At 45.5% G+C, this 10000-nt stretch overlaps 2 protein-coding genes across 3 annotated transcripts in view; both read left to right on the top strand.

Annotated features, from left to right (window-relative positions):
* Positions 1 to 3761, top strand: part of LOC139396428 (formin-like protein 2) — a 28278-nt gene extending 24517 nt beyond the window's left edge. For both annotated transcript variants that reach the window (XM_071143468.1, XM_071143467.1), the window contains 6 exons: positions 2002 to 2131; positions 2246 to 2409; positions 2560 to 2661; positions 2954 to 3052; positions 3322 to 3451; positions 3528 to 3761. In XM_071143468.1, the coding sequence (XP_070999569.1) occupies positions 2002 to 2131; positions 2246 to 2409; positions 2560 to 2661; positions 2954 to 3052; positions 3322 to 3451; positions 3528 to 3607 (705 nt within the window). In that variant the 3' untranslated portion in view covers positions 3608 to 3761. The remainder of the gene's footprint in view (positions 1 to 2001; positions 2132 to 2245; positions 2410 to 2559; positions 2662 to 2953; positions 3053 to 3321; positions 3452 to 3527) is intronic.
* A 1916-nt stretch (positions 3762 to 5677) lies between these two features.
* LOC139396429 (coiled-coil domain-containing protein 14-like) lies at positions 5678 to 9401 on the top strand (the record flags this gene model as incomplete). Its single annotated transcript, XM_071143470.1, has 10 exons — positions 5678 to 5885; positions 6055 to 6107; positions 6702 to 6774; positions 6917 to 6989; positions 7077 to 7220; positions 7319 to 8314; positions 8461 to 8599; positions 8675 to 8757; positions 8951 to 9094; positions 9269 to 9401. Coding segments are annotated over exons 1-10 (1868 nt in total), but the record flags the coding sequence as incomplete, so codon positions are not given.
* Between the last annotated feature and the right edge of the window lie 599 nt (positions 9402 to 10000).

The raw sequence follows: 10000 nt of genomic DNA, 5'->3' as shown, positions 1-10000 counted from the left end.
CTAATACCTAGTACACACTACCCAACACACTCTTTCTAATACCTAGTACACACTACCAACACACTCTTTCTAATACCTAATACACACTACCCAACACACTCTTTCTAATACCTAGTACACACTACCCAACACACTCTTTCTAATACCTAGTACACACTACCCAACACACTCTTTCTATGACCTAATACACACTACCAACACACTCTTTCTAATACCTAGTACACACTACCAACACACTCTTTCTAATACCTAGTACACACTACCCAACACACTCTTTCTAATACCTAGTACACACTACCAACACACTCTTTCTAATACCTAGTACACACTACCAACACACTCTTTCTAATACCTAGTACACACTACCAACACACTCTTTCTAATACCTAGTACACACTACCCAACACACTCTTTCTAATACCTAGTACACACTACCAACACACTCTTTCTAATACCTAGTACACACTACCCAACACACTCTTTCTAATACCTAGTACACACTACCAACACACTCTTTCTAATACCTAGTACACACTACCAACACACTCTTTCTAATACCTAATACACACTACCCAACACACTCTTTCTAATACCTAGTACACACTACCAACACACTCTTTCTAATACCTAGTACACACTACCCAACACACTCTTTCTAATACCTAGTACACACTACCCAACACACTCTTTATAATACCTAGTACACACTACCAACACACTCTTTCTAATACCTAGTACACACTACCCAACACACTCTTTCTATTACCTAATACACACTACCCAACACACTCTTTCTATGACCTAATACACATTACCCAACACTCTTTCTAATATCTAGTACACATTACCCAACACACTCTTTCTAATACACACTACCCAACACACTCTTTCTATTACCTAATACACACTACCAAACATACTCTTTCTATGACCTAATACACATTACCCAACACACTCTTTCTAGTACACACTACCCAACACACTCTTTCTAGTACACACTACTCAACACACTCTTTCTATGACATAATACACACTACACAACACACTCTTTCTAATACCTAATACACACTACCAAACACACTCTTTCTATTACCTAATACACACTACCCAACACACTCTTTCTAATACACACTACCCAACACACTTTTTCTATGACCTAATACACATTACCCAACACACTCTTTCTAGTACACACTACCCAACACTCCCTTTCTAATACACACTACCAACACACTCTTTCTAATACCTAGTACACACTACCCAACACACTCTTTCTATTACCTCATACACACTACCCAACACACTCTTTCTTATACCTAATACACACTACCCAACACACTCTTTCTATGACCTAATACACACTACACAACACACTCTTTCTAATACCTAATACACACTACCCAACACACTCTTTCTATTACTTAATACACACTACCCAACACACTCTTTCTATGACCTAATACACACTACACAACACACTCTTTCTAATACCTAATACACACTACCCAACACACTCTTTCTATGACCTAGTACACACTACCAACACACTCTTTCTAATACCTAATACACACTACCCAACACACTCTTTCTATGACCTAATACACACTACCCAACACTCTTTCTAATATCTAGTACACATTACCCAACACACTCTTTCTAATACACACTACCCAACACACTCTTTCTAATACCTAGTACACACTACCCAACACACTCTTTCTAATACCTAATACACACTACCCAACACACTCTTTCTAATACCTAGTACACACTACCCAACACACTCTTTCTAATACCTAATACACACTACCCAACACACTTTCTAATACCCAGTACACACTACCCAACACACTCTTTCTTATATCTAATACCAACCTTCTGATTCTAACACACACCACCTAATATACATATGTTGTGATACGTAACACACACATAATAAGCTTGATTTACTCTTTTGAATGTCAAATACACACCAGAAGGTAATGTGTGTGTCCCTCCCAGCTGCTGGAGACTAAGACTACCGACAGAAAGCAGACCCTGCTGCATTACATAGCCAACGTGGTGAGAGAGAAATACCCCGGAGTCGCTCTGTTCTACAATGAGCTGCACTATGTAGAGAAAGCTGCCGCAGGTGAGTGTGTGTCTGTTTGTCTTTTGTGTGTGTCACAGTTATCTTCCTCTGCAGAACGTGGTGTGTGATATTAAGGAACTAACCTATTATATTGTGTGTGTGTGTGTGTGTCAGTGTCCCTGGAGAACGTGGTGTGTGACGTGAAGGAGTGTCAGCGTGGTATGGATCTGTCGTGGAGGGAATACAGCATGCACGGCCACAACCCACTCCTCAAAGACTTCATCAGCAAACACGAGACTCGCCTGCAGAAACTACAGGAGGACGCACACATCGCACAGGCAAGAAAACACACATTCACACACACACATTCATACACACACGCACGAACACACACAAGTACCTCAGATACATCAAAGTGTTATATGACCGTGGTGACCATGGTCCTTCATAGTCCTGTTTTCTGATCCTGGTTGTGTTATGGTTCTCAGGATGCATTTGACGATGCGGTGAAGCACTTTGGGGAGAGCTCTAAAACCATGCCTCCCTCTGTCTTCTTCCCTGTGTTTGTACGATTCATCAAAGCCTACAGGGTGAGCAGAATGTGTGTGTTTGTACGATTCATCAAAGCCTACAGGGTGAGCAGAATATGTGTGTTTGTACGATTCATCAAAGCCTACAGGGTGAGCAGAATGTGTGTGTTTGTACGATTCATCAAAGCCTACAGGGTGAGCAGAATGTGTGTGTTTGTACGATTCATCAAAGCCTACAGGGTGAGCAGAATGTGTGTGTTTGTGTGCGTGCGTGCGTGCGTAGCAACAGTATACACAAAGACGTGAGTCAAAGTTGAACTTAATGTGTGTGTGTGTGTGTGTGTGTGTGTAGCTGGCGGAGGAGGAGAATGAGCAGAGGAGGAGGCAAGAGCAGGCGCTGATAGAGAAGCTGGAGCAGGAGGAGCTGCAACAGGAGCAGGAGGCGCCTAAGGTACAGCCCCGTTACCATGGAGACAGGCCTGCCGGTCTGTCGCCATGGATATGACAGTATCACCTTGACTTCACAGATCCAGTGTCTGTTCTGTGGAATGGAAGGACTGATGTTTTCTCGTTCCCTCTCTTTATCGCTCCCCATCTTTCCTTCTCTACTCCTCACACATACATTGATTCACCAACACATATCTACTTTATTTCTACCTCTCTCACAAACACACACACACACACACACACACACACACACACACACACACACACACACAGTCCCCGTCCAACCGTCCAAAGCAGCGGCAGCAGGAGTCCCTGATCACAGAGCTGAGGAGGCGACAGGGCGGTAAAGACAGCAGACATGTCTACGAGGGCAAAGATGGAGCTATAGAGGACATCATTACAGGTACGCACACTCACACTCACACACACACACACTGTAGTTTAGTGCTGTGTTTTGATTGGCTGTTTTTTGTCTGCAGTGCTGAAGACCGTCCCTTTCACTGCCAGGACGGCCAAACGCAGCTCTCGCTTCTTCTGTGATCCCACCCACACTGAATAACACTGCTAAACTCTCAGAGAGAGAGAGAGAGATATACAGGGTAGAGGGGAGGGAGAGGGGTGAGGGAAAGCTAGGTGGGAAAGATAAAGGGGAATAACAATGAGATAGAGAGAGGAGAGAAGCGTGGGGAAAAAGAGAGGCAGTTAGAGAGAGGGGGGAGATTGACCCGGTCTCAGAAGTAGTGACTCTACCAGAGAGAAGCTGAACTCTGAACTCTATAGCAAGACAGACATCAAGATTACCTGTGACCTCACCTGTCTGGTCTGACATCACTGCCCCCACCCCCCATCCCCTCTGTGTTACTTACACATGTTATGAAGCTTCTTTGCTGATTATAACTGTTTATAACCCTCCCAAAACCCTGGACTGTAGCCCTGGAATCAACCTGCAACCCACCATGCACTTTGACTTTCTGCCCTCTAAACCCGAAGACTGTTGAAAGGGGTCGGGTAGAGGGAGGAACTTGATACGCGATGACAGTGACTGGACATTTAGTAGCAACACAGTCTGGTCATTTAATAGCTACATAGCATTTCCAGTTTATCAGTTAATAGCAGACATGACAAGCAAAACAGAACAGCAAAAATAAACAGTTGTTTTTTGTCCAATTAGTATTAGTGATGTACAGTATGTGTCTCTAAAGCTGTGTAATGATGTCAGCAAATGACATGATCGCTGTCATAGGATATTGAGAAGGGAGGGGGAGAAGTTTGAAGAGTTTCTTCTTGTTGAACATTCCAACCAATTCTAATTGATAACGACATCACAAAGGGTTCTTAACCCACTCCTATCCAGCTGTAAGATGCCAGAATTGAACACTGAGAATAGTGTTCGAAAAGCTCACTCCTACAAGGTTCCCTCTTCTCCGTCTGCTGCTGTGTGACAGTGAAACGTGTACAGCGCTCGCTACGTTCACTACATTGACTATGTTTACTATTTACTACCTTTAATACCTTTAACCTCCAACAGGGTTTTTCAAAGCTCAGGCCCTCCAGTTCCTCAGTCCTGCTGGTTTTCCTTTCTCCCTGGCACTTGATTGATCGTTTAATGTTACTGATAATGATTGGCTGCAGAGTGCACACACACCTGGTTTCCCAGGTAGAAATCGGTCTCTGATTAAAAGAGAAGTATGAAAACCAGTAGACACTGTGGCCCTCGAGGACAGGAGTTGATACCCCATACTACCCTAAAATAAAGGTCCCTGTCTTATCCTTGCCTGACCATCCAAAAGTCCCAGTCTGTTTCTGCTTTATAGCCAACTGACTCCTTTGTTGTGATCTTGTCAAGGTGAAGGTAAAGGATGTAGTGTTCTTGAATGCAGAAAGTCTGGCACCTAGGCTACTACACCACCCATGATCTTTCCTGGCTCATGGGACCAACTTTTACAGAGACTCGAGAGGGATCGCTCCATTTCATAAAAAAATCATTAAAAAATGTAACTGCAAAAAACAACAACAGCACAATACTTTTCTACTGTGTATATATATTTTCTAGGGAATCCCGCTTGTTGCTTTTATCCCTCACTCCCAACCCTGCTGTTTGTCAATGTTGATGTTCATTCTTAATCTGCACTCGTTGTGTAAATAAACTGTATCCAGTCAGACTGTGTCTCTGTGTGTGTACCACTGGAAGTGGTAACATTGAACATATATTTATTTATATCATAACATTTCTTTCCATAGTAAGATTTACATTAATCCAACAACACAATATATTGTTTGAATCACATATTCCCAGGAAACACATAAAAAAATGCTAATGGTAATAAAACAATCGTTGGTGTTAATTTGTATCATGTCGTCTCCATGGTGACACCGAATTCAGCGTCGTCAGACCAACATTTAGGGAGGAGAGGAGGGGGCTACATTTGAGTGACATTTGCTTCATTCAATCGATAAACTGGAAATTACGACATCAGCTTACATCCGCCAATAACATTCATTGGATGTTTGGCAGCGATGTTTTCATTGGTCACGACGTTATTTCCCGTTTCAAACAAAACCCGCCGGTTCCTGTTTATGCTAGCGCCAGTAAAAAAATTAAGCTAATAATAACTGTAACAAAAGCTTCAACGTGACAACATCAACTAGTTTCGCTCTAGATAGTCAGTCAGAAAATGCTTCAGACATTTTGTGCACTCAAAGTTAGTGCAGTTTGCAGATAGTTTATTAGGGCTACTCTTGGAAAGAATTGGTTAGCTACCATCGTTTTTCTTCCTTCGATTTGGACAGCAGTTGACTGGCCAGCTATGCCAAAGCAAGGGCTTGCTAGACACAAGGTAAGACATCTCAGCTATCCACAATGTGCCTGCGAACTGGTTCTTAGCCGTCTTGATAATGAATGTAATTAGTCTCATATGGTGGTGTCTAGCTTTCCCCCCTAGCCTCTCAGGGAAAGGACACCATTTTAGAGTGTATTCAGATTCAGCCCCTGTTTTTGACTGACAGGTGATATCCTCTGGAAGACTGACTGGTGGGAGGGGCCAGGGCTCAAAGAAGAGGTAAGTCGTTTATCCCCGGGGTCTTCAACGAGGTCTGGAGGACCGCACTGAAATATTTCCTCGCCGCCAAAAATGTGCAAAAAATAGTCATCTGTCCATCGTTTTTGGAATTTTCAAGGCTCTCTGACTGTCTAGCTTTCATTTAGGTTATTATTAGCGAGCAGATTGGCATTTGTTGTCATGAATCTTGCCCTGGAGGCAGCTCTGTAGAGTGGCATAAACATCTGATTTTAACCTAAACTTAACCACACTACTAAACCTAATGCCTAACCCTAACCTTCAAATTAAGACCAAAAAGCACATTTTTGTTTCATAATTTTTTTTACAATGTAGCAGATTTGGACTTTGCAGCTGGCCCATCTAGCAGAAAAAGCTCTGTTCTGTCTCCAGGGAATGAGTCATGACAATAAACATCAACCTATTAGTGAACTGGGCACAGTCAAGAAACTTGATGTAGGTCCATTATCATTTATTTTTGTCAGTTTAAAGTATATTGAGTTTATCCGTCCCCCTAGGTAAGAGAACACACAGGACTGATAAACATCCCTGTTGCAGAGTGTCATTATATCCATTCACTGTCACTCTGTTCTGTAGGGGAGCAGGGCGTCCACTAGTCACTTCTACTGAGCCGGCTTATTCCCTCTACTCCACAGACTCAGAGGACCAGGTAATAACACATCCATAAACAGTCAGTAGCAACGTTAATAACAAGTTAATAACAAGCCTATTTGTGTAATATATTAATAAGAGTTATAATCACCTAACAGTGATTATATGGTAAGATGGTTTGCATCTGTGCTCTCTCTAAGGTGACAACCATTCACCAGGGTCTGGATCAGTGTGCTGCGCTGCTCAATGTCATTCTCCAGGCAGAGACGGCAGGTACCAGTCAACTACTTACTCTGTTTCTACAGAACCTTTACATGTCTAGTTGAAATTATTGACCAAAGTGTTTGCATTGTGTGATAGAGGCCAAGCCAATCTCCGTCAGGGGAGCAGGGAAGACTCGAGCCGCCAAATCCCGACCGCTGTGCACTCTGGGAAATGAGAGGGTAGACATAGAGAGGAGGAAGCAGACAAAGAGACCTGTCACTCAGACTGCTAAAAAAACAGGTGGGACCTGTGTGTGTCTCTGTGTGTGTGTCTCTCTGTGTGTGTCTCTGTGTGTGCGTATGTGTTGGTGTGCAAAAATGGATAACTCTCTGCTCCAGCTCCCGTGCAGAAGACGATCCTGTCATCCCTGTCGTATCCTGGGATGAGGAACAAAGTTCAGAGTTTGGCCGGAACGTCAGAGCCGAAGTCAGATGCTCGGTTTAACTGTCGCCTGACCACCTCCACCCCCACCCTGAGTCCCCAAAGACTCCCCCCTAACAACACACTCCCCCCAGGCCCCTCAGTCCCTCTAGCCCAGCCTGGAGGCTCCATCATTGGGGTGGCATCAGTCCACCTGGGGGGCTCTAGCTCCACAGCTCCGTTAGCTTCTCCTGGAGCTGTAGCTACCTCCCTACCCACAGCCCCTCTCACAGGACCAGTGCTCTCTCTCCTCGCAGCCCAGCCAAGAGGCTTTGTCTCTGGGGTTGGAGGTTCGGCTGCCCAGGGGAGCTCCAGGTCCTGTGGCCTGCACCTCGGTGCTCCCTCTGTGGAGAGGCTAGCCCTGTCTGCCCCCCTGCCCTCAGACAGCTCTGTGTCTGGAGAAAGTGGACATCCAATCTCATCTTCCTGCTCTCCCTCTCGTCAGGGACCACCAGTACTCTTCTCTGAAATTCATCCTCACCCCCAACCTCACCCCCTTGCCAACACTCAACCACAGTCTGCCCCAGATGCTACATCCCTGGACAGGGGGGGCCAGCTGGTTTCTACCCAGGATGGAGGGACCTTAGCCAGGGAGGCTTGCGGCCACATGGAGGGTAACGCTGGAGAGGAGGAAGAGGAGTGTCCAGTGAGAGACACTAGCGCCCAGACCTGCTTTAGCATACAAACACACACCCAGCTGGCATACACACATCCACACACACACATAGATCCAGTGCCTGTACAGGCATACTTACAACACACACATCCAGGTGTGGCTCCCAACCACACACACTCGTACACACGCCTGCCGCTGGCGCTGGGCTCTAAGGGCTGTAGTCCAGAGGGAACCGCTCGGCAGGTGATGACTGTTCAGTACCTCCTTGGAGAGTTGAAGGCTCTGCTCGCTGGCCAAGGTAATCAATCAATCAACCAACCTGTCAAAATAATCAGTCAACTCATCAATCAGTCAAAATTACTATTTAATCAAATGTTAATCAAATTCAATCTCCGCCACTCTCTCTCTTCCCTCTCTTCCCTCCCTCCTCCCCCTCCTCTGTAGACAGTGTAGCAGAGCGTCTGGTGTGTGAGCTGGAGCAGACAGTGTCTCTACTTCCTGTCATGGTGGGCAGCTCTAACATCCAGGCTGAGATTGCTCTGGTCCTGCAACCTCTACGCAGTGAGAACGCACTGCTACGCAGGTCAGCACCATCACCCGTGTGTGTGTGTGTGTGTGTTTCATACAGAAGATTGATCACTTTAACGTGTGTGTTCAGGCGTCTGAGGATAGTGAACCAACAGTTGCAGGAGAGAGAGCGAGCAGAGAGGGAGGCCAGAGATGTCCACTGTGACACTGACAGTAAGATAAACTGCCCGGCCCTCTTTCAACTGTCTATCAGTGAGAGGTTATTATCGTGTGTCTGTATCTCTGAGTATCTAACCTCCTCTGTGTCTTAGTGTCGCCTGTCTAAAGCCTCATCTGTCTCTTAGTGTCGCCTGTCTAACCTCCTCTGTCTCTTGGTGTCGCCTGTCTAACCTCCTCTGTCTCTTAGTGTCAGCTCTGCAGTCGGAGCTCAACGATGCTCACACAAGCCTGCAAGAGCTGCAGCGCGGCAACACTGGGCTACGGCAAGCCCTGGTGGACACACAGAGCCAGCTGCAGCAGAGTGAGGCGGAGTGTAGTCGTATCAGTAAAGGTAATAGATGAGGGGGGAACGTACTCCGCTTCTTTTCTATTTGATTTCTAAATACATGAAGATCAGGGCCTTAAACTGATCCATATTACGCTGAGATTAAAGGATCTCTGAGGTGTCTGTGTGTATTATCTAATACATGTATATAAGTGTGTCTGTGTGTGTGTCTGTGTGTAGACGTGCAGTCTGCTCTGGGTGAGGTGCAGGGCTGTAACCGCAGGCTGCAGGAGTGTCAGAAGGAGAATGCTGCACTGGCCCTCAATACCCAGAAGAGGGAGACAGAGATCCACACACTACAGGAGCACCTCAGGTGTGTAGGTGTGTAGGTGTGTAGGTGTGTGTGTGTGTGTGTGTGTGTGTGTGTGTGTGTGTGTGTGTGTGTGTGTGTGTGTGTGTGTGTGTGTGTGTGTGTGTGTGTGTGTGTGTGTGTGTGTGTGTGTGTGTGTGTGTGTGTGTGTGTGTGTGTGTGTGTGTGTGTGTGTGTACTTTCTAAAAATGTATTGGAGTTTTTATTTTTTACTGACCATTTCTCTCTCTCGACCTGTCCTCTGTCTGTCTGTTTCTCTCTCTCGACCTGTCCTCTGTCTGTCTGTTTCTCTCTCTCTCGACCTGTCCTCTGTCTGTCTCTGTTTCTCTCTCTGTTTCTCTCTCTCGACCTGTCCTCTGTCTGTCTGTTTCTCTCTCTCGACCTGTCCTCTGTCTGTCTGTTTCTCTCTCTCTCGACCTGTCCTCTGTCTGTCTCTGTTTCTCTCTCTCGACCTGTCCTCTGTCTGTCTCTGTTTCTCTCTCTCGACCTGTCCTCTGTCTGTCTCTGTTTCTCTCTCTCGACCTGTCCTCTGTCTGTCTGTTTCTCTCTCTGTTTCTCTCTCTCGACCTGTCCTCTGTCTGTCTGTTTCTCTCTCTCGACCT

The sequence above is a fragment of the Oncorhynchus clarkii genome, unplaced genomic scaffold (genome assembly GCF_045791955.1).
Source record: "Oncorhynchus clarkii lewisi isolate Uvic-CL-2024 unplaced genomic scaffold, UVic_Ocla_1.0 unplaced_contig_1769_pilon_pilon, whole genome shotgun sequence".
Lineage (NCBI taxonomy): Eukaryota > Metazoa > Chordata > Actinopteri > Salmoniformes > Salmonidae > Oncorhynchus > Oncorhynchus clarkii.
The sequence above is the reverse complement of the archived record's forward strand: the minus strand, read 5'-3'. Positions and strand labels throughout refer to the sequence as shown.